This window comes from Tympanuchus pallidicinctus, unplaced genomic scaffold (genome assembly GCF_026119805.1).
Source record: "Tympanuchus pallidicinctus isolate F22 unplaced genomic scaffold, pur_lepc_1.0 scaffold10, whole genome shotgun sequence".
Lineage (NCBI taxonomy): Eukaryota > Metazoa > Chordata > Aves > Galliformes > Phasianidae > Tympanuchus > Tympanuchus pallidicinctus.
This window is the reverse complement of record NW_026294619.1, coordinates 9512546-9539403: the sequence shown is the minus strand read 5'-3', so window position 1 is coordinate 9539403 and position 26858 is coordinate 9512546. Positions and strand designations below refer to the sequence as shown.

The window sequence follows — 26858 nt, the reverse complement described above, 5'->3', positions numbered from 1 at the left end:
CGCAGACCTAATGAGTGTAATAGTAGTGACCACTTACCTGTCAGTAACCTTCAGCTTTCTTTAACTGTTCAGTCCTACTAGGAAGACAACTTAATATTTACTGTTTCAACTGAAAATGAAATAATACTATTGGTAGAGCAACTAGCTGCATGTGTTTTGCTTCGAGTTTTATTAACAAAAAAAAAGTGTTTTAATAACAGCAGAACAAACGAGGCAAAAACAAAGCAAAAATAAAGCAAGAAGGTGTTTCTGGTAACTTCATGCCTTATCAGAGATTTAAGATTAGGGACTAGCTAGAAGATAAACATCACTGTTAGGGTACTGAGCATGCAGAGTTAAACAAATTTATTGAACTGTAATAAACAACGTATTAGGCTGAATTCCATCTCTTATCCCTTGACGAGCTCTCTTCAGATACTAACCTTTTGAAATTCCAGCCTTACAGAAAAGCTGGTCTTTTTCCATGTGTCTGTATAAATACTCATAAGTTTTCACTCAACCTGCACTAAAACAAGTGTGTAGTTATTCTGATTTCAGAGGCCAGCGCATGAGAAGAAAGAACAGAAGGCATATTCTGTTAGCTTATGGGAACACTCAGTAATTAAAACAGTTATTTGAAAGGTTTCAATAATACCTCTAATGAAGAGAGTCTGTTCATATTTTAATTACTTACTGATGCGAATCAGAGCAACAAAAGAAGCTCTTTAATAGAACTAACACAACTCTGAGAGAGCAAGCACTACCCAGATGCACAGTCCTCAACAATTACTACTCTTTAGCTTCACTTCATTCCTCCAGCAGCACCTCAGGTAGCCTCAGATCGGGCTTTCAACACTTGTATGGAAGCTCCTATCAGTTTCCTACTTGGTCAGCTTAGACAAGTGCAACAATCAATTGTTAAATGCACAGATGTATAGACAATACAAAGCTTGCTAAATAGACTTGAGGATCAAAAGTTGAGTTTACATGAGTGCTCCTATTAAATAAAACAAATGTTGACAAAACATTCCATTTCAGTATCCATCATCATTGACATTCACAAGTGGGACCGCTAGAAAAAAGTCTTAAGATTTAACTACACAACCAGAGATGAAGAAATCATCATGCCAAGAAACTGGCTGCATTTTTAACACCTTAATCTTAAATCCAAACAACAATAAAAGCTTTTAGTTTGTATATTTTTTATTTAAGCCATAATCCAAAATACAAACATTTGAGTATATACAAAAATAAGACATTTTCTAGACCTTAAAAAGGCAGAAACTTCTAAAGTGTGCAACTTCTGTGCAAAATCCTACCTATTATATACTTTCATATTTAAAGAGCTCTATGCAAAATCTCCACCCCACAACACCTAGCCACACACAAGACTGTAGGCAACATCTCAGAAAACTTATTCTAAACATCCCTGAATGGATTACAAAAAAGTCCTCACAGATAATAACCATAGTAATGTATTTTATGACTATTTTAGGGAAAAGTACATGCTAACAGGCAGCTTGCAAGACTTTCTATAGGTTCCCCCCACCCAGACCCCCCCATGTAACTTGAGGAACACAGGCAGACTACATCTTCCTTAAGGATACTCTCACATTCTTAGTATTCTTTTCAAATACAATTAAAAATTTTGTTGACAACATTATTCTCCCCCTCACCCCACCGTTCCAAACTCTTCATAACAAAATGCTTGCAAACAAGAAATAAAGTGTAAGTTCAGAACCCCAGTCTGTCAACATAATAGGAAGTTATCAGCTACTGAGCATCACTTTGAGCTAACAAATTTAGTGTAAGATTGCTATAATACAAGTTTTGAACCACCTGTAATGCATATTCAAAACATTTTCGTATGAAGTTTTGCTCAGTGATTTGTCTAATTATCAGAAAACAACTGACACTGGAAAAGTTTGTGGATGCAAAAGACCTTATTTGAGTCTCAAATATAGCAGGTTTCAAGTTGAGAATTAGTTCAGAATTCAAATGAGCACACTCATTAGTCCATAAGAGAAAGTTTTCAGTGGTTCAAAACAGCTCCCAAACATCATCTTTACTAACAATTTACTCCATCACTCCTTTAGCTATCAATTTAAACTACATCATATATGAAGGTTGCACCAAAATAATGCCTCCTATTTTATTATGTTGACCCATGACAGCAGAGGCAGATGGTGGTACAGCAGCAGAGGGGCAGACTGACAAAATGGCATCTGATGTGGAAGTTTGTATGGCATAGAGGTCTATCACTGAATTCCTCCATGCAGAAAAAAATTGCTCCCACTAACATCCATTGATGCTTACTGAATATTTAATGGAGACCAAACAGCAGATGTGAGCACAGTGAGGTTGTAGGTGGTTTGTTTCTGCAGTTGCCACAACAACATGAAAGGCAAGCCACATTCCAGACAGACGTGCACAGCCGTCACACCCCATTAACTCATCCATTAGCTCATCCATGCTAATTAGCTAATGGTGATGACTGTTGACAAGTGTTTTGTATCTGAGAATTTGCTTTATCAAATAGAGTTGTTCTGCTCTTTTTATCTGTCTTAATTCCCATGGAAATTAATGGGAAACATTACTTTTGGAGCAACTTATGCAAAAGCAAGCTGCTTATTAAGAAAAGAATGAACATCCAGTTCCAGAAAATGAACATCTAAGTGATCAGCTTCTAGCTGCTTCCTGTAACAAACTAGACATACTTACCTAACACTATTGCAATTAGTGATGTCATTAGCTTCACTATAATGGAGATGAATACAAGTTTCATAAAAGCATTCTGCTTGCAGCACATTTAACTATACCTATCAGCTTTCAATTCTATTGCTTCTTCAATGGTGACTCTTTCCTGTCTTAACAATTTCAAATGCCTTCGAGAAAAAACACAAATATTAAGAAGCAGCGTTCAATCTGTTACAACAATTAGTTCAGAAAGAGACATACTTAATGTTGTCTTAAAGTAATCTGACTGAAAATCATTGTTCTGTACTAATGTGCAAGTTTCTCTGAGTAATTCCAGTCAGCAACGTGAAGTATTTTAAAACAGCAAGAATAGGAAGTCCCATGAGCTCATTTTGGCATTAATAAAAATATACACTTTGTTACTTGCAGAATATTTATTTTACTCTGAAAGTTTTTTTTTTTTTTTTTTTTTCCCTCCTTTTTAAGAAGATCCTGAGCAAGTTTTTTCAACCATTACCCACAATGATAAAAATTTATCTGAAGTAATGTTAGCACTGGAGGCATCGGGACGTTCAGCAGTTATTTCATAGTACTGGCTGAGATTAGAAAATGGTGCTGGAAACTTGAAGACTACTAAAGCTCTACTTATCTTGCTAAGACATGAGAATGCCTCATGGCAGTAGTTTTACCGCAAAGAGCATAAAATGTATTAACTGCCAAGCAAGAAGAAACTCCACAACACTTCACTGAGGAAGAAGGCTAAACAGTAATTTGTAGTTAAGATACACTCAAACGTAAGACACTTTCAGATAGTTTTATCTCCTAATCTTCGTCTAGCAAATAAATTTCATATAGACCTACTTGATTCACGGCCAAGATCCAAATAAAAAGGAGAAAACCTTCTGATGATGTAAAGAAATCGCATCTATTTTTTACAAGGTGAGAAGACACCTAACAATTTATAAAACAGTAATTTAGTACTTGAGAGGTAGTTTAGTTGCTCATTTGACTCAGAGAGGTAGAGGCAGTGGAAAAACCAGTTGCTAAGGCTAGTCAAAATGATAATTATCTCAAGTTTTCTAAGATGCAAAGGAATTGATTCACAGCCTGAGATTACTCATGTCACCATGGATCCGATTCCCTTGACAGTATTTACCTTACTTATGTAAAAGTTAGTAATTTCAAAATATCCATTTAAAGGGAAAACATTCCCTATGGAATCATACATAACAAGGGCAGCACATTTTGTTGTCTGTCAACTAACTGAACTGTAAATTATACTTCTGAAGCCTATAAAGGATAAATAATAAAGCCAGACAGCTTTCTCCTCTTTCGACAGGTTGACATTGTGCTGTAACTACTAAAATACATACAAAATGCTAGAAGAAAGTTTAAGTCACAAATTCCATAAGGTTTACTTATACAAAACTGCCATGCAATTTCTTCCCACAGGAAAAAAAAAAATTGTTTTAGAAATGGAAGCCAACAAGACTTATTGGTCCTATGGCCAGTAAGTATGCAAAACGTCACACCTTGAAGGATACATAATCATACATAGTGCTCCCTTGGATTGATGTAGACTCTCCCAGATCCGGAGTTTTGAGGGTGCCCGCTGTTCCAATTTTTGTAGTATGTCTGCTGATAAACAGGGTACATATGCTGAAGACACTGTTGTTCCTGTAGCTCTTCAGCCTCGCAGATAAGTTGCCTTTCATTCACAGCTTTCTAAGCACACACAAGAAATAATCAGTTTTATAGTTCATGTATAGAGCTCACAGTACCTAATCTTGTTAGTTTTAATGAAAATGAAAACAGTATGATCTCCAAAATAATCCCAAAAATTCAGAAGCATGAACTTAAGAACTCCAACCACTAAGACTGTTAGATGACAAAAAATGTTAGTAACTATTTAGTTGATGTCAAAATATGTTTCAAAGGACATAAATTCTAACTCTAGTTCAAAACACAGAATTATGAAAGCATCTGTCAAACATTCCTGTATTTTGCAATGTTTTTTCCCCTCAAACAAGAACTTGGAAGTTCTAGCGTTCATACATTTGAATTAGTCAGCAAAACTAGGACATACTGGATATTGAAGTGATACTGACCCATTCCACTGAGGGACAGCAGATCCACGTACCCAATAGTTACTGACTAGGATAGCCAAATATTTTGTTTTTCCTAGCAGGAAATATCTTCCTACCCTTATTTTAAGAAACATGCAGAAATCAAGGCTTTGATTAAGAATTCAAGCTATCTGAATATTTACCATGTGCTGCAAGTTTCCAGTATCTTTCTCTCCATACTGACTTTGCAAAGCAAGATGTTCTTTCTGGAAAAAAACAAGTTATAGTGGAAGCAAGTCAAAACTCAACACTGTAGAACAGATTCATTTTACACAAAGAACACTGTTCATCACAAAATGCATTCTGCGTTGCAAAGTGCCTTAACTGACCACCTTTTAAAATGCTTCTTACCAACTCGTCTCTGTTGGGAAGCAAAATGCTACTGTCAGTTTAGAAATATTATTTTTATGTATTTTATTTTTACTTTCAACACAAGCACGTTGAAGAAAAATTAAAAAGTTTTAATTTATGACAATCTTAGACAAAATAGGCTAATGTGAAATTCAAAGCATGGTAAAGTTTCCACAGCTATATGGATAAATGCTGAGTTTGATAACGCACAGAAGTAGTTAACAGAAAAGCAACTTAACTGTATACTACTGAAAGTTGAAGGGGACAACATATTTGCTCCTCAAGTTGATGAAATTAAGTAGAGCCTTCTCTTCACAAAAACCCACAGTTTTCTAATGGCAGTATCCCAAACAAATTAAATTGTTTTTTGCCTTGTTGATTAAAGCAGCATAGATGTATTTGTAGCTCATTTACTTAAGTCTGTTTTGCTGACTAGTTTTCCTATTGGCAGTGCATGCTGCCTAGATCTTTTCTTATGATCTTGTTCCACAAAGCCAAAACTTGACCCTTAAAGTCTGTCTTCAAATTATATGCTTAGGATTACCCCCACCCAGCTGCAGGACCTTGTACTTGGCCTTGCTGAACTTCATGAGGTTGGCATGGGCCCACAATTCAAGTCTGTCCAGGTCCCTCTGGATGGCATCCCTACTCTCTAACCATGTGCAGAAGTAAGAACTTCTCTAACTCAAGAGCTCTCTGCTTAATTAAACTAACCAGTCCTTTGGAACACTGGTTATGTAACAGAAGAATATTCACAACTTTATCCACCTGACTGGGTCTGATTTGATCACTTGTCCTACGTTCAAAAGTAGCCAAAATCAATTCTGCAGTTCTGCCCTTCATTGGTTTAAGAACAGCATCGTGACTAACACAGTTTTGTGTTTTTTTTTGTTTTTTTTTTTTTTTTTTTTTACAGACAGCTTAACACTGAAGTTCCCAAGCTCATCAGCATCACAAAGACATTACAGCAATAAAGCAGTCTTAAAACTTACATCAATCTACTCATCAAAGACTTGGACAATTACTATCCTATCAAACAGTTTTCTCCAAGACAAGCAGTGAAAATAGAGCTTCTCTGATAGCAAACAGTAATTGCTCTCTGCCCTACTTGTATCCCATGCATTTCATAACACAACTGCTGCTGCACAGAGGCTTTGTAATTGTTTTGTTTGGTACTTTCAGATGCAACATACACAGCAAACAAACGTTATCAACAGAGTCAGCAAGCCTCGTGATTTAAAGGTACCTGCTAGCAGACAGAACAAAAGCATCAATAATTACACAAGCACAAAAAAATGCTAAAACACAGATTTTACACCTGACCATTAAAATATTCAATAAGGGATAAATGACATCTTAAAGATTGAAGATGTACCAATGATAGAAAATACTATTTTAGCAAGTTCCTCTGTGTTGTCATATTGCTTTTGAAACAGATGGTGACTATTACTACTGCTGATACTATAAGTAGGACATAATTGTGGTTTATTTAGTGTATGAGTTACATATTAATGATAACTAAAACCATAATGAAGTACGTAAATACTTCATAACAAGCTATGCTTAAAGTCACCTACACATCTGAAGAAAAAACTAAATGTAGCTCATTATCAGTAGTTAACAGTGTATGGTTAACATGCACATATAGAGCAAGTAAAAGTTACTGGTATCATCGATTATTAGAAAACCAGCACTACAGGCTGATATAGTGATATAGCATGCTATTGAAAACAAGCTAGAAAATGATAGAACTGAACTTCCAGAGCTCCTCCACACATTTGGTTAAAGTACAATCACCTATATTTTGCCTGAATAGCTAGTGAAGGTGCTCTCTTCAAAACCTGCTTGGACTACAAGCAATTTTCCTACAGTGGGCTATGTTATTTTTCTATTTGCAAGCTTTCTTAATATTTAAGCACATTTCTGCAAATAAATATTTTGTCTTAATCAACCGGCAGAGAACATGCTATGTAATGCTTTGTCACTTCATAAGAGAAAAAACATCTGCCCTTCTGTATTCTCTCTCAGAACAGTCAACTATTTTCTTCAGTCATCATTCATTTTGCTTCAAGCACTGATCATGCTAAACAATGCTCAAGTGCCTTGCATAACTTCTGATGTGCTCAGTGTTTAAAGGGGAAATTTGCTTGCATCTCAGAAGTGAGACCACTGTTAGATTCAGCAGATATGAATGAATTTATCTGAACAACTCAGCACAGATGCAGGAAGAAACAAGAGGCATGTGCGTGGTCTTGATGTCTCGCCCACACTAAGTCTTACAACTTCTACCATTAAACTCATAATCCAGTAGCAGCACTTCTCACAGAAATTGTTCCACCCCAAAATTTAAACCTTACTCTGCAAAGCTCTAGATGAACATACATTCTACTCTTGCAGTCACTTTCTGTTTAAAGAATCAACCTTCTATCAATCTCTAGGGTTGTTTTGGAAAAGAATCATTATGTCTTCCAGCAGTCTTCTTTACACTGCATAGTAAGACAAGTAAAGGGAGATTTCTTCATAGTAACAACTAATTTGACACTGAAAGCTATGTAAACTTGTCAAATTTATTCAGAAAAGAGACAACTCTGCACCTTACGACTACTTGCTTTAGTTCAAGTCTGTCACTAGTCCATTTCATAGCTTTACCATTGTTTGGCCATCAGCAACCTCAAGGGGACCAAGCAGGCAAACAGCTGAAAAACATTATTGGAACATGGAATAGGCTATGAGGCCAAAGGCAACCAGAATGTAGCTTGAGGTTATGCAGTCAATGGCCTGAGAAAGCCCTTGAAAAGTGAAACTTTGTGGACAACCAGAGCACAATCTTAGTAATTATAGGATTAAATGACAAAAAGAAAGAAACAGCTGACAAAGATATGGTGCCTGTAATTATCTCCACAGGACGATGGCAACTGCATTGCATTGGGAGCAAAAGAACCATTAAAAAAATCAAAGCTAACAAATAACCATCAAACTATATAGAGCTAATATCTATAAAGGTGTTCACTGCAAAACAAAAAACAACGAGGCTATAACTGCGTACTGTTCATAAAAAACTACTTAGTTGGATACAGCTTCCTCTTCATAACTTCAAGTAAAATAATTCGCTGTTCTTAGCACCTGCCTACGAGAGCTGCTCTGAAGGTGATATCTACATTATTATGTTGCCCCAATACAGAGGTGGGTGTCAACCACGTGGCAGCAGATACTGAACCTTTCCGCCAAGATTCCATTATACGTCATTGCCATGTGACAGATGGCAGCAGAGGGGCAGTCTGCCCAAATGGCATCTGACACGGAAGTGCATATGAAGCAAAGATGTGTCACTGAATTCCTCCATGTGGAAAAAACAGCACTCCTTCACATTCACTGACAGTTGCTGAACACTGATGAGACCAAACAGTGGATATGAGCACAGTGAGGTCAAGGGTGGTGTTTCTGCAGTGGCAACAGCATGTCACCTCTGCTAGTACCTATTTTGACACGATAGGCACACAGGCTCTTGTTCATTGCTAGCAAAAATGCATAGCTAATGGTGCCACCTATGCTGAAAGAATACTATTTTGTAGTGAAGAATTTGCTCTATCAAGTAGTGTTACTGTGCCCTGTTGCAGTTTCCATGGCAATAAATAGGAGGCACTGTTCAGAGCAAGCTATGCATGCAAGTTGAAAAATATTCCCACGCGGTTACTAGTTACAGCACTCATCAGCTTAAACACAATGTTCATAGAAAGTTAGTTTTGGACTAAGAAAAAGAGTCTACGTCTAAAAATGCCCGATTTACCCCTAAACAAAGAAAAAAAGCACAAAAAAGGAAAGGAACACTTTATTCTAAGAGGAACATACAAGAAACTTCCAAACAAACTGATGAACTAAGACTTAGAATACCTTTTCAAGTGAAATGCCACTTCTCTTCTTGTGTATTTTTGTATACTTACCTTTAATTTGGGAGACAGAGTTCTATTATTTTAGTAACAAATGCTTACTTGCCCCTTTTCTGTGCTTCACCAAATACGTTGCACACGTTACAGAGAACACATTTGCCCAGATATTTAAGTCACATGGAACACCATTCTTCAAACATTTACAGATTTAAAATATAACAAGTCATACAGAGTATCCAGAAGTTACACAATTTTTTCCTTTTCCCTCTTAATCTTGTTTACAAAAATAAAACCTGTAATGCCCTTTAAGCAAGCAATTCCATTCTCCATTATTTCCACATTTAGCAGAAATCACTCCTTTAGTGATATATGATACTTCAGTGGTATCACCACTCCTTATTAAGTTCTTTTGAGCTACTTAACTTATAATCTAATCTGCAAATGTATGGTGAAGCAAGCTGATAAATATCTCATGCTTTTTTCCCCTATTCCTTCACTATTCTTTTCCACTGTCTTCACAGACCTATTTTTTCCCCAAACTTCTGTCAAGTTTCCTGCTTTGTATTTCCTATTAACTCTTCCCCTCCCACCACTGCAAAGTCATACTTTTTTTTAAACTTAAATTCTCAGACTGTAATCCATAGTTCAATGCAAACTATGATGTATCACTAACTAGGAAATGCAGTACTCTTTCATGTTAGTGCAAACAACATGAATTCACCACATAAAGAGTGGTTCTAGGAGGAGGAGAAGTCCATGTGCCCTAGAATTTCTACCAACAGTGGATTTAGACACGACTGAGGCTAATTCTAGGAAGCCAAAACAAAGTTCCACTGGGATCATTTATTCAGTTAAAATCGTTGACAGAGGAAATATTCTCCAAGGACATGAAAACAACACTCTTACTACAAGAGAATGGAATTCCACATGTTACTGCCAAGGAGCAAGTGACAGTTCAGAATCATATTCTGTCAAGGGAAACTAGTGCTGATCTACCCAACAGTGCTTACATACAGAAATACACTACACACCCGATGCTTTAAGCTCTTCTATGTACACTAGCTTCCATTTGCTTATCTTCATGTATTTCAGTATTTCATAAGAGCACTGAATTTTACTCTGATTGTACTCTCTCAAACAGTCCTTTAAAGAACTAAACCAGTGATCTCACTAACATCTTCATCTTGCACTACTCTACCCCTCATCCTTTCTGATTTAGATTATAAAGATGTCCTACCTAATCCCAACAACATTTAACAATTTTAATTTATGGGAATCCATCCCATACAGCATAAATTGCCTTCATACATTCGAAGTCCATTAATAGAAGACTCAGTGCTTCATCCTACTCCCTATCAGTTTAATATTTTTCTCCTATTTTAAGATCCTTCATCAGTATAGATAACTACCTATTTACATTTCCCATTTTCTTCTATTCTATCTTGATTGCCTAAACAGTTCTTTCTGCCTAAAGCAATGCTTGCTTTTCCCTCCAGGAAGATCCATCTGTATTGAGACCATCAGGAAAAAAACTAGAAGAACACAAAAGAGTCAATCTCTAAATGAATAAAGACTATGCTATTAAATTGACACTACAGAGAATTATTTATTATTTTTTAAATTTGATCCAAAAATACTGTTGCCCATTCAAGGTCATTACACAATTTTATGCTTTTAACTGTGTTATACAAGCTCACAGTCTGTTTTTAGGTGTCCTAATTCTGTTCCTTTCCAGCTCCTTGGGCCCCTCATTGAGAATAGCCTTGGCTCTGAACCACATTGCTTAGCAGTTATAAACACCAATGTGTTATCAACATTGTTTTTTCTCCTAGAACCAAAACACAGCATCATGCCAGGCTGTATGAAGAAAACAGCTTTGTGCCAGCTGAAATTAAGACACTAAGCTATCCAATCAAAAGTTAAAGTTCTTTAATGGCAATAGAAGTATTCCTTTTCAAAATAGGGGAAGAGAGGTATTCCATACCATGACATCACACAGAAGGAGCTTTGAAGGGTCTTTGAAATTCACCTCTCTCTCAAGATGCTTAGGAGGCAATGGCTTAACATCACCCTGTGGGAGGTCAGCAACTGCTTTTGCATCACTTGCTATATCTTTATTTTTATTTGTCCTATAATTATCCTTTCCTTTATCTTAGTAAATAGTTTTTTCCTCAATCCACAAGTTCTACTTGGTTGTTTCCTCTCCGCATCCCATTGTGGAGTGGGGGTAGAAGTCAGTGAAGAACTGTGTGGTGCTGAGCCACCTGTCAGGCTAAACCACAATACTTAGCTAAGTATATTAGGTATTCTTAGATGTTTCAAGTCTCTAGCCAGACTCCTCAGGTAGAGGAGTACCTACTGAACTGTATTTCTTTATTTCTGTTGCTACAAAAAGCCCAAATAATTTCTTGGTACATCAAGATCTGAATATTCATGCCCTGCATTATAAAATATACTTCATTTGTGATTTTGTATCTTTCTTTTGGAAAGGTCTGTCAAGCCAGACATAACTACTGTTTTCACAAAGAAAAAAGAGTTCCCGCCTCAGGTGTGTTTTTTAAGTTTACTTGAATATATTGCTAGGAACAAAAAAAGTCATTTTTTTCTTTGTTCCATTTAATATCCCTTCGATTTGGACTCCTCTCTCCCCCACTCTTTTAGGGCCAACCATAATTCCTCAAATTATTAAAGGAAACATAGGAGTATGTACACATTGGTATCCACAAACGTCAGCATAGAAAAAATAACTTCCAATAATACTGCTCCAATATAGATAAAATGTAATTCAAAGATCTTCTATTGATACACAAAGAAGATAACTTCAGCTTATTCAGTTATATCTGAGACACTTCATGTGACCCAAAACACTACTGCGCTTGACTTGAACAATAACCATAGAAATAGTTTACAAAGCTGCACATTATATCAATTAGCTTAAATTGATGCTCAGCTGGTAGAGTATGCTGAAGACACCATTTCAATTCACTATCCTTCTATATTTGCACTTTTGTGTGGTCTATGATTTCTGCTCAGATTTCATGTGCTCTATTGCCGTCATCAATACAGCAACACTTAATCCACCATTCCTTTCAGCATTACTGGAAGCTTTCACCTGAATATATTTTATGTAGAGGCTCACCAGCACACTTCTTATGTCTGTCCAGATATTGCAGCACTTGGAACCAACGGCATGGCTAGCACAGACACTTGGTCAAACAAGACAAGGCACAGTAACAGGCTAGCTTGTTTTTTTTTCCCCCTCTTGACATCTATTCAACTATTGACTTCCTAAACAAAACAATACAACCAATCACATCTTGACTACAGGTAGTCTTTTGACATGTCTGTTAAACTAAGCAGAAGCACTTGCCTCAAAAGCATAACAGACAGAACATGATTATGAGTAGTATCATTAACAGCTAGGAAGACAGCCTCCAGCTTCAGTTTTTTTTTCCAGCTTTACAGAGTTTCATAAAAGAGAAACAAGTATGCTAACAATGTTATGCCAAAATCTCTTGCTTTTAAAGTCAACATCTGGTTTCAAAGAAAACTAGATCTCTCCTCACTACCCCAAAACAACTTAAAAGCATACCTAGTTTGAGGAAAATGAGTTTTTTTTTTTTTTTTTAATATTAAAATGTATTTGAATAAAACATTTTGTTCTTTGAACAAAAATTAGTCAACTGCAGTTTTTCCTAGTTCTGAAATACTAACAGAATCCACAGCAAGCACCACCATAGAGAATGCAGATAGCAGACATTTCATAAAAAGAGTATAAACTGAACTCTGTGAGTATCCCTGTAGAGGATAAAGAACTGCATTTCTTTGTTATCACTTCACTGTTTGGCAGCACTATAGATGGGCTGGTAACTCAAAATAGTCCATACCTTTGATTAAGTACACAAGATAATTTTCCACCGTAATTCAAGTATAGGACTGTATTAACACAAGTGTGATCCATCAGTATTGCATTCAGTAAGTTAATGTCAGAAGAGTTACATCATTGTAAGCACAAGGAGGAACTCAACATGACAAGAAAAAAGCATTGTTTTCGTTACCTTATGTTTTACACCATCATTAAGACCAAACAATAAAAACTCACTATATTTCTTGCCAATTAAACTTTCTGGACTATCATATCAATATAATCGTACTAGCAATGGTAAATTTCAGATTCCCACTTCACTCAGCAACAACACTAGCAATTGTTACTCTGCTTTTTATCTATAATGCACAATATTCTTTTTATGCATTACTTACAATAGAGGAAAGCTTTTATTGGCAATTCATATTTGGAAGCTTTAGTATCTAGAAATCACTTGTAGATCTTCAATAGAATTTCCAGTGCTATTAAGAACATCAGTAACTAAGACTTCCATGTCAGACTACAGCCACCAAACAGCCAGGTGTTTTAAAAAACACAGACCACTGTCATTTGTATAGCACTACTAACAATTCAAATACTTGTCATGGAGTTAATGTAAAATCTTTTGTCACTGATTTATATATTCAAGTAAAAAAGGAAGCAGATAGATAATTGCAGACACTTTAGTGATTTTGTGATTCTCACTGAGAATCAAAAAAGCATACTCTGAGTTAATGACAGCAAAGCCACAACACCAAAATATTCCAACCACTCAAACCATAGTAACTTATAAAAAAAGCAATTGTTACCAGCAAAAAAAAAAGATCATGGTGCTCAAGTCTTTTGTTAAGTCCAATATATGTTTCTGCTCCTCATACAACAGGTGCTTTTTTTAAATCAAGCTACATATATTACCTCAATCACCACAGAATCTCAAGCATAACTTCTACTTCAATAGTAACGAAGTCTATCAAACAGTATTAGAGATACAAAAAGGATCTATCCACCAGCTCCCAAATCTTTGAAGACTACATTAACACCGAAAACATAAACATTAAGATATCACATCTGTAGAGAAACCTTTTAGTTATGAACCACCAGTCTCTGTACATTATCAGCAAGGAAAATTCAAAGTAAAGTAACCCAAAGTTAACACTTTCTATCTCTACGTATAATCCCTTACTCACCTGAATCATAGTTTCTTTCTGTGGTAGAGAGAATGCTCTCTCCTCATGTGAAGATGGTTTGTGAGTGGGCGGAAGATCAATCCTGTATTAAAAAAGATCAAGGTATGAGAGGATGACAAGCCATATTTGTAAATCATGCTGAATGGTCAGAAAAAGCTTGTAACTAAAGTCTTGCGCATAATCGGTTATGAGCTTTCTGAGCAAAAGCAAAAGGCTAATAACTTAAATGCCTAAGACTTCATGTATATATTCTTTAACTATAAAATCTAATAGAAACAGACGCCAAACAGTTATTTCTAGTCACTTTAGAAGTTTCTCCTCTATAGGGTAACACCTGACTCTTCCAAGATCGAGAGATTCAAGCATATTATTCTAGTCCTCAATAAGCATTAAAAGATGAGGGACATTCCTTTCCCATATAATTTAAGTGTTAACTGTGTACAGTATATGTGGAAAAAAATCCAAGAACTTATTTACAGATATTCACCACTGTCACTTTTTAACGCATGCTCCAAATCAGGTCTACATGGTAGCTACGTGGACTAAATCCCTCCAGAATTTGTTAGCTTAGTTTTGCATGTCCATATCACCTATCTGGACACCTCCCTGTGCTACCTACTGCAGGGAATCTGCTTTAGGAGAGAGATTGGACTAGATGATCTCCAGAAGTCCGTTCCAACCCCCACAATTCTGTGATGTCTGGTGCTTAACACAAGAAACCATGCGCTGTATCAGAAGCTTAACAAGTAATGTGCCAGGAAGCACATTAAGTCAGTTGTTCCTGAGCATACGTACCTATAGGTGCCTGCTTCATTTCACATGCACAGTAAGATAAATGTTAGCGGACCTTTACTTCTACAGAGCAAAAATTTACTTTCATATTTGGGCTATATTATATACATATATAATATATATATTATATAAACCCATATTTGGGTTACAATTAAGCCAGTAATTCTTATGTCTGTGGCAAGTCAAAATGGATCTCCCTCTACCCTCTAGCTCAAACTCTAAGCAATTAGAAAAATATAAGAGAAAACAGAACTAAGATGAAGAATATGTAAATGAATATTTACTACCTTTGAAACAAATCCTTAGCTTCTTCATTAAAAAAAAGCAAATGGTTTTTATGTGATTACCCTGAATACAGCCCTAAAATTACGACCACTTACAGATTCTAAAGAAGCTCAGTCATTTGAATTACGATATGAACTAAGTATTTTCTACACATTGTGCTCAATTAAAAAAATTCAGTACATACTTACACTTTGTCAAGATAGGATGGCCTTTTCTTCCTTGGGGTCAGCAGCACTGTCACAAAGATGGTAATGATAAAAAGAGCAAGGACTGCTCCAATCACAGCCCCTGCTACAGCAACAGAAGATGTCTGCTTAAATGGCATATCTGCAATGTGATAGCATAGATTACACTTTTATGAAGTTCACATACTTTCAATGCTCAAACAAGCTATTTCAGTGTTGCTCTGAGGAAGGCCTCTTCTCTCCAGCACCAAACAGAAAGCCACTTCCCGTACTAGCTAGCACTCTTGTGATCCTTGCTCCAGCCGCCCATTTCAAAAATTGGTGAAATTAAGCAAACTCTTAAGACATGCATATCAATTTCACTGACTACTTTTAAAAAAATACTAGCTACGTGCTCCAATTTTAAATTCCATGGCAAGATGAAGATGAACACATACTATTTACATGAACGAGGTATGAATTAAAAAAACTGGAAGAACTACGATATTACCAGTGATCTCTTCAAATTAAGTCTACAGGAAGGAAAAAGTGAAATATACAATCAAGAAAATAAATACTATGAAGAACAATGCAAACTCATTTATGCTTGGCTCACACTAAAAGCAACTGCTAGGGCTATGTTTCTCTACTACCTAAAGCTAAGAGAAACAGCCATTTGTACTAGCATGTACAAATAAGGGGGGGCTATGTGAAGAACAGCAACATTTTTTTCTTTTAAAAAAAAAAAGTGTTTTTCATTTGACTATAGCAGTGCTACATCTTATGCTTAACGAACTGTCATACTGAATGAGCACACGTCAGCCGTTAAACGTCACTTGTTTTCCTACACCAGGAATTCACTAAGTTGTAGAAGATTTCTAAAAGTGTGAACCTGCTAGCAAGCTCTTGCTTCAACATTAGATTCAACATTCCCAACTTCCAGTAACTTATCCAAAAGTTGTGCAACAGGAATAATTCACACAGGCTTCATTAAAACCACTATTTGTAAATTACTAGTGGCATACAGCAACAACTGTTCAGATCTGTATTGATACAGAATCAGAAAGATAGCAATGAAGACGTTTCAAGTTAACACAGCTCTACAGCTACATTTCTAATGCAACGTATCCCATTTATTTCCCTTCAGAAATGTTCATATCCTTTCTTTGAACATTAAACAATCCTCCTCAATTTAGCTTCCTAGCTGAGGGAATTCTAAGAGCCTTTTCAGCTGCCTAAACATCCAAGAACAAAACAACTATATAAGCTGTTTTATTAATTACTCTTCAGCAGTTCAAATGTCATTTTACGCTGGACTAAAGCACCCCTTTACTCATCCCTGAGTTCAAAAGAAAAAAGCATATGAAAGACCTGGCAACAATAATCCCCTGGAACCACTTACATTTTTAAGCAACAGAAAAAAAACTGTATTAAAAAGAACTAAGATGGTGGTGTTGTGTGCTTTTTTTTTTTTTTTTTAATTTGGGAAATTATGTGTTTATCTGTTAATTTTAACAAACATGTTGCAGAAAAATCAGTGTAATGTATCGCTTTAGGTGACAACTGTTTTTACCATACATCTTTTGTAACACAAGCCTCATTTGCCAGTCACATACTAGCGTATACGCAAGAATCATATATATGAAAACTTTAATTCCCCTCTTCTCATAAAAAAATGGGCACATCAGACAACAGAAAGATCAATTGCTGCATTTTAAATGGCTTAAATTTAGATTACACTCAGTGCCATCTCATTTAAGGAAGTGTTGTCAGAAGTTAATACACAGGACTAGGTTCAGTAAAAGCTTAGACACAGAACTCTGTTTCTGCCGTGAGAAAAGTAGCCACTCATTCGCTTCCATCCAGGAAACACCGCAATATCCAAGTAAATGTCAAGTACACAAAAAATGAAGTGCAATTATTGCAGTGCTCACTTAATTTACTTTTCTGAACTGCTTTGACCAGATAACAGATTTTCAGTGTAATAAGATGAACAATAAGAAAACTCAGACTACTTTGAGACGATAACAAGCCAGAGAGCACTTAAGATGTATAGCATCACCTACATCGTTCTTTGATCACCAATAGGTGTAAGCAGATGGGAATGAAGTTACAACGCATAGTTAAAGAAGAACTACAGCAGCTGAGTAAAGAGGATGCTTTTTCTTGTTGTGGTTCTTTTCCAAATTCTATCCTATACAGCGCATCTACAGTGCTTGAAGTGCAATTGTATGGAAAGCAACTATCTTTTATTCCTAAGGTTCATAGTCTTCAAGTAATTTCTAAAGCAATTCATTTTGAAAGGTTAGGGTCTCCAAGAGGAGATGCTAAAAAGCTGTTTTAACAGTCTAATTAGAATAGCTCCTAATGCCTGTGGTTTTGTTTTTAAGTGTGTCTGTCAAACTTTTTAAACACTACCTATATTCGAGAATGTAATAAAAAGTTTATTCACACAACAGCCATTTAAACTTACAATCTTTTTTTCTTTAAACAGCAGACATAATATACAAAAACATGGCAACACTTGTATGCCCTCTACCTATTATCAGTTTCAACACCAAAACACTTCAACTTCTTAACCAATGGGAATTAAATATATATCCTTTTCTTTAAAAAGCAACAAAAAACTCCACAGAGAAAAGATAAACCATGTGGAGAAAATGTTTATGGTTGTACAGTTTTTAAGTAACACCATCTTTTAAAGATGACATATCAAGTACTGTTGTTTGAAGAGAGGTATGGTCTCTTTATTCCAGAAGTAATTTGCATCAGAACCCTTAGCTAGAAACAAACTCTGAGTTTGCTCTCTAGCTACTGATACACAATATAATTTTCTAATGTTCTTGAGCCTTTGGTTTATGTATCAGTATTCCATTAATCCAGATGTAAACTTGAGTTGTTTAGGGAAGGTTTTCCATTTGAATTTCAAATAAAACTGTTTTAATCTTTTTTTTTTTTTTTTTTGAAGACATGCAGTCATATGCAATCACAGTGTATTGTCTACAACACTCAAAACAGCTATTTTTGTAAAGCTTTAAATGCTTTAAACTACCAAAGATCATGAGGATAGCAAAGTAATTCCAGCAACAAACTCCACTCAGGAAGTAGCTGCAAGCATGTGACCCATTTCATTTCAAATTTAAGTGGTTTTTTTTTCCCCTGCTTTTTCATGCTTCAAATCCTAAGACTTCTCAGCTTCATTTTTTTCCATGCTAGACATTTTAAAATGGCATTTGCACACCATTCCTTCTTATTCTGAATCCATTTTTCTACAATTCAAGCACACTGTTAAAACGCTAAATTGTTTGCAGTGAAAACAAATCCACTGCAGTACAGAGACTGCACGTTTTTAATTGCTGTCTTACAAGATTCTGTAGTTGCATCATTGCATTGCATGTTTTCACTACATGAAGCAGCTGTGCAAGTGTTCACTTCCCTAATAATAATCTGAAGTTCTAGATACTCTCAACAAAGGAAACATTCTAACTTACACAGAAGCAGAGTAAAACCATTGTTTTAACTTCTAGTTGTATGAACTCCAGCAAACATTTTGACACCTCTTGCACACAATGTTTATTGGCATCCCAGAAAATATTCAAGTTGGTTTCCACCTCCAGTTTAGAAATCCATTGAACCTTTTTTACTAGCTGCATCCAGTTTAAATTTGAGACACCCATTTCAGAAAGGGTTCACTGTACTTGCAAAAGGAGACTGATGTTCAATAAAAGATTCTGACATCCTGACAAGTACAGGCTTAACAAAATACCATATTGTATGTATATATACACATAAGATTTATAAATCAATGACTATACAAAAATAATTTTCTTATTCAAACAAGCCTTTTACTAGTTTACAGTTACTTCTCAAAACCTTGTCCATAGATAAGTTACTTTCAGTGCAATGACTTCTATTAAGTACATCGTTACAAGAAGGCTCATTAAAATGCTAAGAGGTATTCATTTTTGTGCAGAAAGAAAATGAAAAATAAAGCTTTGATTCCACTGTAACTCATTGTAACTGGTAAATTATTTGTAATATAGAAGCATTAAGATTACCACAGATGGCAGCTAGATTTGAGTAATTCACTTACTACATCTGCAAAATAAATGCCCCACAAAATTTTATTCGATCACTACGTAAACTTTTTTTTTAAATTTTAAATCAGAGACCCAAGACAGCCACTTCATATTCATTAACAAGTTTGATGGATAACTTTAATTTAGCTTTTTCTTTAACCTCTGACATAAACTGTATTATAAGCATTCTGCTTTCAAACCCAAATCTAAGACAGTAGTACAACATAGGGGAAAAAAAAAAGCAGCTCAAATACATTTCTCCCAAATTCAATATTTGCAGTTGTCAAGTCACAATATAAAAACCTTCCAAAAAAAAAATCAGTTTCAAAAAGTTTATTCCTCCTCGTATGTAAGTATAAACAATCTGAAAGTGATCAGCCAATGAAAAGAAACGGTGAATACAAGTTTTGTTTTCAGTGGCTACTACACATACCACTCCCTCCGGGATATTACCGAGCCATCTATGTGAGAAACAAAGTCTTCTTCATTGTCATCGTAACAAACACCACCCATATACTTCATCCCCAGTGTTCCACTTTCATAGTAATCCATTGGTCTTTCATAACGTTCCTGGTACCTGTTAATATTGTCTATATTGTTCCACTCTGGTTTTTCAGGGTCTTCTAAATAATCTTTAGATATTAAGCTGTTCATTGGATGCTTTATTTCTTTTTTTATACTGTCAGGGTAAGAATCCACATCATCTGACTGAAGAACATCTATTTGAGACTCTTTTTGCATATCTGATGGTGGAATGTAGTTCTTAGCAAAGTAGTCACCACGGAACGTCCGTCTTCTCCTATAGCAGATAATTCCAACCAGAACACTGACCAGTATGAGGAAGAGGGCCCCACCCACAGCACTACCGATGACAGTACCCCAAGTGTCTTCCTGCATTGCTGGCAAAGTTGATGATGGGAAATCTATTACTCTAGGTTCTGTTGCTAAACCTGTGATGCCATCAGTCGAAGGATGCCAGGGAACCGTGGGCAGTCGAGTGGTAGTAGTAGGAGGATCTAATGAAAAGAGCAAAGAAGTAGACAAGACACAGAAAAGGCACAGAATGTCAATGCAAGCTAAATCAGTTAAGAAAGCAAAGTTGATGGGTATGTTCTACAAGAATAGTTTTTCATTCTCAAGTTCATGTTACTATGAAGTCTTACACTTTCTACAAGCTTTGAACCACTTCAGTATATTTTAGTTTGATCTGTGCTGCAGGATAGGAAGTTTCCTTCAAGTGTGCCAAGAAAAATTATATTTAAGTAGCTATCTTGCACTCAAAGCAAGCTGCTTTTCTACTCAGATGTTCATGGTTCAGAATTAACCTCCCTTGTGGAAGAATGCTGTCTATTACATAAAACCCCCATCTCCTCCTACCTTTCCAGACAGCAATTAGGAATATTCAATCAAATTGTTTATGCCATAGAATAAATTACTCCAAACTCCCCCATTACATATTGTTCAAGGTACTAAGTATTATAAGAATGAAAAACTATGAGTTGTGTACTCAGCAGCACATGAACTACTGATTTCAAGCTATTCTCTCCAAAATCTGTTGCATTAATACCTTACTCAGCTTCATCTTAGGGTTAGCATAACCCTAGGAAGCATGATTTAAAATTGCATGTATTAAACTCCATAACACTACATTGAACAAGGAGCTTTCAGAATTTCAAGATAAAAACTAGGAGATTTGCAGTGAAAAAGCGTTCTCTCCCATTCCTCCTAGAAACCAGTTTGACTCCTCAAAACAATTCTCCATTCATTCAAAAACAAAAAAAAATAATAATTTTTTTGTCAGACTATGCAAGGAAACAAGAGACTGCCAGAAACTGAGTGCTTCTTGAGCATTAAGTTTTTCCTTTGCTCTTTAAGTTTACTGGAGGAGATGTATGCAGCTGTATTGAAGACAAGGTTTCAAGTCTTGGGCGGTTGACACAAAGATGCTTTCTGAAATTATCCCAGCCAACTTTGAGGTGACATGCAATACCAGTTTCTACTTCAGCAGTGAAGTAAATAAAAATAACTTTCTGCCTCACCCAATGTAAGGTAGTTTAAAAAAAAAAAAAGTAAAGCAATTAATTCTAAACATATTATTACAGCTTAAGTATTTTAGAGAGAATATTACACTGACAGTCAGGTAGCCATGTTATTTAAATGCCCATAAGCAAGATTCATCAAACTACTAAATATTACAGACGCACCCTCAATTTACCACCGCAAAAAGTAAAACTGCTAGAACTGGAAATTTGTTAAGCATCCAGTTATCTGATGAAACATAAGCTTAAGAATGCATGATTTGTAATTTTACTATTCAGAGACTGTGACAATTCTCACATTAGTCAGAATTGCCTTATTGATCATCATTGCATATTGTATTTCAGACTGTATATTGTATTTTAGACAGATTTCATTTCAATTTAACATTTTAAGCTTGACATGTTACATTTTATATAGACTTTCAAAGCAGATAGTCATATTACCTGATTATGTATAAGTGGTGATTTGTTAGGGAGGCATACGTAAATGAATTAATTTGACAGAAGACAGGAAATTGAACAAGGAAGATGCACTACCAAAATGAACAAGAGGAGTTCAGATTGTGATTTTAGTTAAAATGGATTTAAAGTGAGTTTCATAATTTAAAAAAGAAGTAGAGATTAAGTAATCCAAATTTACCAGGGTTCCCATGTCCTATAATTCCACAGATCAAGGAGTTAAATTTGAGCCTCTCCTTCTTGAAAAATGTACTTTAGATACAAGATGTTAGCTTAGCATACAATTTCAGATAGTACCAGCAATATTTACTTCCAGGATGTACATACACAGAAACATACACTAAATTCTTTACTCGTTTCCCTCTGATAATGAGGTTAAGTCTTATCCTGCACATTCACAAGCACATGCATCCTGGAAAGTTTAATTACCACACATAATTGTTACTGCTGTTTCATACTGTTATTAATATAGAAGATTTTTGTACATTTGTTAGATCTTATTCACAAGTTATCAAGTTGTAGAACTGCATTATCTACAAACCCTAGTTAGCATCTTGATCTCCAGATGACTACAGTTGTAGAGGCAATTCAGCATCTGTTTATATGCATTCCTGGAGCGTATAATCATAGCAACTTTTATTGTCCATCTGTGTCACTATCTTCTACCGTAAGAGAATGACAGCTCTCCTTATTTGTAAGATTAATTACGATCAGGAACATGAAGTGTTACCTTCTCATTTTACACAGAGCTTTCTGAAAACATACAGATAATTTTTCCATACTTTCCACTCCAAGCATATTTCACAAATACAAAACAACATTGAAAACAAGAATACTGAAGTTCCTTACCTCCACTCCATAAAACTTCATTTGTATAACATCTCAATTTAGAGAGCTTGCTTCGGACAATTCCCCCCAGCATATTTGACCACCACAACCTAGAAAAACTAGATGCTACATGCCAACTAGTTGTCTTCACAACAGTAATATTTCACCTCATCAGCAACTTGTTTCTTTGCATTTCTTATGCTTTTCCACAACACACTGTTTAACTCCACATTAATTATTTATATGGTAATTTAAAAACTATTTCCTACTGATATTTTTCTTAACCTCCTAACTTATGACAACATTTTACATTATCTCTTTCTCTTACTGTGTTGGGAGCCCTTGTTCAAATCCTTAAGATGTACATGCTGAAGTAGTAAGGACAAGTGAAGAAGCACAAAAGTATTATTGTTATACATGGCTATTATTCTCATTAAAATAGGAACTGTAATTGATTAAACCAGGAAAAGTCAAAAGCCTGTATTCTACCACTGCTGAAAAAACTCAATCCCTTGATGCATAAAACAGCATACTGTAACTTTTGCTTTAAGTTCATTTCTACTATGAAAGGTGAGATGAACTCTATATCAAGCATAGCTCTAGTACCTTCTCAAAATGCACCATAGTCCTGATACAGTTATAGTTTGTTTCTTCTCCATTACTTGTCTCCAAATATTCCCTGAGAATATTGGTAACATCTTTCAGCAGTGGTTTTGCTTTATTTTAGTCATGCAATTGTTATTCTTCCCTTAAATTAGGTTCTTGATAAGGTTTTCCCACCTCTTCCAATACATGAACCGTACCTTAGGTTAATTTATATAATGAAGTTCAGTAAACTACATGATTCACCTAACACCCCAAACACTGTATCTGCCCTTCTCAATCCCCTTGCAGCATATCACTGTTCAAATGCTCTAGATTTATCTTCGAAGTCAACAGAAGCTAAGCCCTAAAGACATGTAAATAAAGAGGCAATCCTTAGAATCAGACAGATCATTACCTTTAAAAAGTTAAGTTCTGTTTTAGTACCAACCAGTATATCACTGCAAAAACAAACTGCTGAGCACAATATTTTTCCACAGTAAATGATTTGGTATTTAGCACAAGGGTTGCTCTGAAATTAATGACTCCTATTTTATTATATTAGTCAACAGCATCAGAGGAGGATGATGGTGGTAGAGAAGTAAAAGTTGAACCTCCCCATCAATGTTCTGTTGCTTTGCAGCAGGTGGTAGCAGAGAGGCTGCCTGACAAAATGGCATCTGATGCATACAAAGCAAAGGGGTATAACTGAATTCCTCCATTCCTCCAAGAAAAACGGCACCCACTGACACTGATGCTTGTTGAATGTTTATGAAGATCAAGCAGTGGATAAGAATACAGCAAGGCAGATGGTGGGTGGTACTTTCAGCAGTGGCGACAGTAGCATGAAAGACAAGCCATGCTCTGGATGGCCACACAGCTGTTACCATGAAATGAAGAACATCCTACCTCCTTCAAAGAAAAACCTACCTCCTTCAAAGAAGATTTGAAATTGTTAGAGAGAAGATTTGAAGGAGGTGATAAAAGAAGCGAGTATGAGCTTATCTGAACATAAATCTCACCAGTCACTTCTTAAATGCAGAGGAATTAGGCCACAACAATGTAAGCAAAGGAACAAATTGCCAGGAAAATAAGAATCCTGTTTTACATGAAGTACTGGAAGTCAGTATATTTTTACCAGATTAGGTGGTTGACACATTAAGCTGTAAACTAGTTTTGGAAGTCTTGTTGTTGCAGTGCTAGATCAGAAAACAACACTTGATCACCTCCAAATCCCATAAGCAGCATGACTTCCTCTGTATAGTTGTTCAGCAAAGGAAAGTATCTTCACATCACCGAACAAAATACTGTGAAGCTAAGTGTGAAGCTAAGATATCTGTACCAGTAAATTAAAGAAACCCCCCTGGCTTTAGATACCATTTTAATGTTGCTCAATTCATCAAGACAGATCATTCACTGTAGCTACAATCTAATGTATCTACCATCTAATCCTTGTCAGCTACTCTTATAGTCTCCTGAATTCAAAGGTATTAAGCTAAAGGTCAAAGTAAAACAATGTCTGTAAACAATTTTGAAATACTAATGCATATTAAGGCAAAAAATATTTTTGCTCAGGTTACATTCCAAACCTATGACACATTTCAAATCAATAGCTATCTACTTTCTAAAGCTTTACAATTACCAGTACCATAACTGCTCAGAAACATTAACTCCACAAGTCACCCTTGACAGGCTCATTATTAAAGTCTGAAAGATAATATGATAACATAGCTTCGTCCACTAGCTTCCGAGCTTCAAGTAACATTCTAGCCAGGTCTTATACAGTGGAAGATGATTAAGACAGAGAAATAAAAAATTAAATGATGACTCTACATGCTTGCATGATGAAAGAAGGACGTTCACAGGTGTCACTCATCATGACTAGATAGTATCTGATCAGTTAAGTACAGAATTAAGTGTAAAAAGGGAGTAAGCAGCTTGCTTTAAATTTTACTAGTTCAGTCTCATTTTATGCTGATTGGATTGTCCCCTCCACAAAGTAGCCAGGATGGTTATTATATAAGAGACATTTCACACAATCTACTCACCCTACATAATTTCAAGCACATTTCAGTTGTTTAATAATCCAGTTAACACACAAAAGTTACTCTCATAGTCACGGATAAATGAGATTGATATTAATTTCTGAAAGCAATACAATTTTTGGACTTCATGAACACCTCACTGCTTCCTTAATCAACTCTTCCATAAGTTGATATACATTGCTTTTAATTGTTTTGTTGTTCTAAGTAGTTTAGAAGAGATTACAGATATGTCAGATACTTAGTGTTAGTTAATGCATATTATTATTATTATTATTATTATTTGAACACTATTTGCACTGGTGTAGCACCAGATTCTCGTTTGCCTGAAAAGTCACCCATATTTTCTTGGATGTTCACGATGCTGTATGCCCCAAGATTATAATGATTACACTTTTAAGAAGCAAGATTTAATCTGCCTCAACTAAAGTGTTTCTTATTACTGGTTCACATAACTTGTAGAACCATAGTCTTGAATGATCTCTAGATAGGAAGTTCCAAAATTGAACCTTACAAAAAAAAATTTAAGATTTGCACTGTAGTTGTTGCAAAAATAAGTAGTACTAAGTAAAACTGAGAAAGAGGCACACAAAAAACATTAATGCAGCTTAACTATCTTTGCTGTAAACTAGTTCTAGTTGTTTATCATGGGCTAGAAGAAACCTTAAACTACAGCTCAACTGGCATGCATTTCTATTTCACTTTTTGAAAAATTTAGTCTGAGAATTCATGCTTGCCCTTCTAGTATGTTAGTAAATTATCATTCAAATTATATTTGCAGTCTTATATTTTTATGTGTGACAGTCATATGAAAGAAGTTCTACTGACAGCATACAGCATTCACAGAATTGACAACTCCAACAGTTACAAAGTTGGGTCAAGTTCTCCCCTCTGTAACGTTAGTACAGGGCTCATGACAGAGTATTGGAATGCTACATTCCAGGAGCATATTTCATCAAATCAAATGACATTCTGCTAATTTTCATGATTTAATTCTCACAATAGAACAATATCTTCAGACTGTTGCATAGCCACAAATCAAGTTTCATGTAAAATGTAATGTTCTGTTTTTAAGTAATTCCATTGTCTGCAAGTACTTAGACATTTCTAGATAACTAGCTCATTAAATAGTTATTCAGAACAGCTCTCCACAAAGGTCCTCCATGGAGCAAAGACTGACATGCAGCATGATTACGTCAGTATGATTAACTGAACCACTGTCCCTTCTAAAAATGCTGCTAGCTACCCAAAATGAATTTACAGACAATGCTTTAGGCATCCTCTATCTTCAGTTTTTATCTGAAGCATTCATTCTCATCTCAACCTTTTGAGCGCTTGTGTTTAGTTTTATGTTTTTAGGAAATCATTTGTGTTTTTCATGTAGCTTGTAACCTGTCAGAATACATTTTAATGCTCCTTCATATTGTGAAATAACTACTGTTGGGAACTTACTGAAAAGCAATAACACACAAGAAGTGAAATACTAGTTTTTCCTG

The 26858-nt window shown here is 35.6% G+C and overlaps 1 protein-coding gene across 2 annotated transcripts in view; it reads right to left on the bottom strand.

The window, feature by feature from the left end:
* Window positions 1–3066: 3066 nt before the first annotated feature.
* NECTIN3 (nectin cell adhesion molecule 3) overlaps window positions 3067–26858 on the bottom strand; it is a 59775-nt gene continuing 35983 nt past the window's right edge. Inside the window, exons 6-9 of one of the 2 annotated variants that reach the window (XM_052705768.1) lie at window positions 15358–15496; window positions 14093–14174; window positions 4946–5008; window positions 3067–4401 (exon numbers count right to left, since the gene is read on the bottom strand). In XM_052705768.1, coding sequence (XP_052561728.1) covers window positions 4225–4401; window positions 4946–5008; window positions 14093–14174; window positions 15358–15496 — 461 coding nt within the window. In that variant the 3' untranslated portion in view covers window positions 3067–4224. The remainder of the gene's footprint in view (window positions 4402–4945; window positions 5009–14092; window positions 14175–15357; window positions 15497–26858) is intronic. The other variant, XM_052705778.1, reaches the window with a different exon arrangement.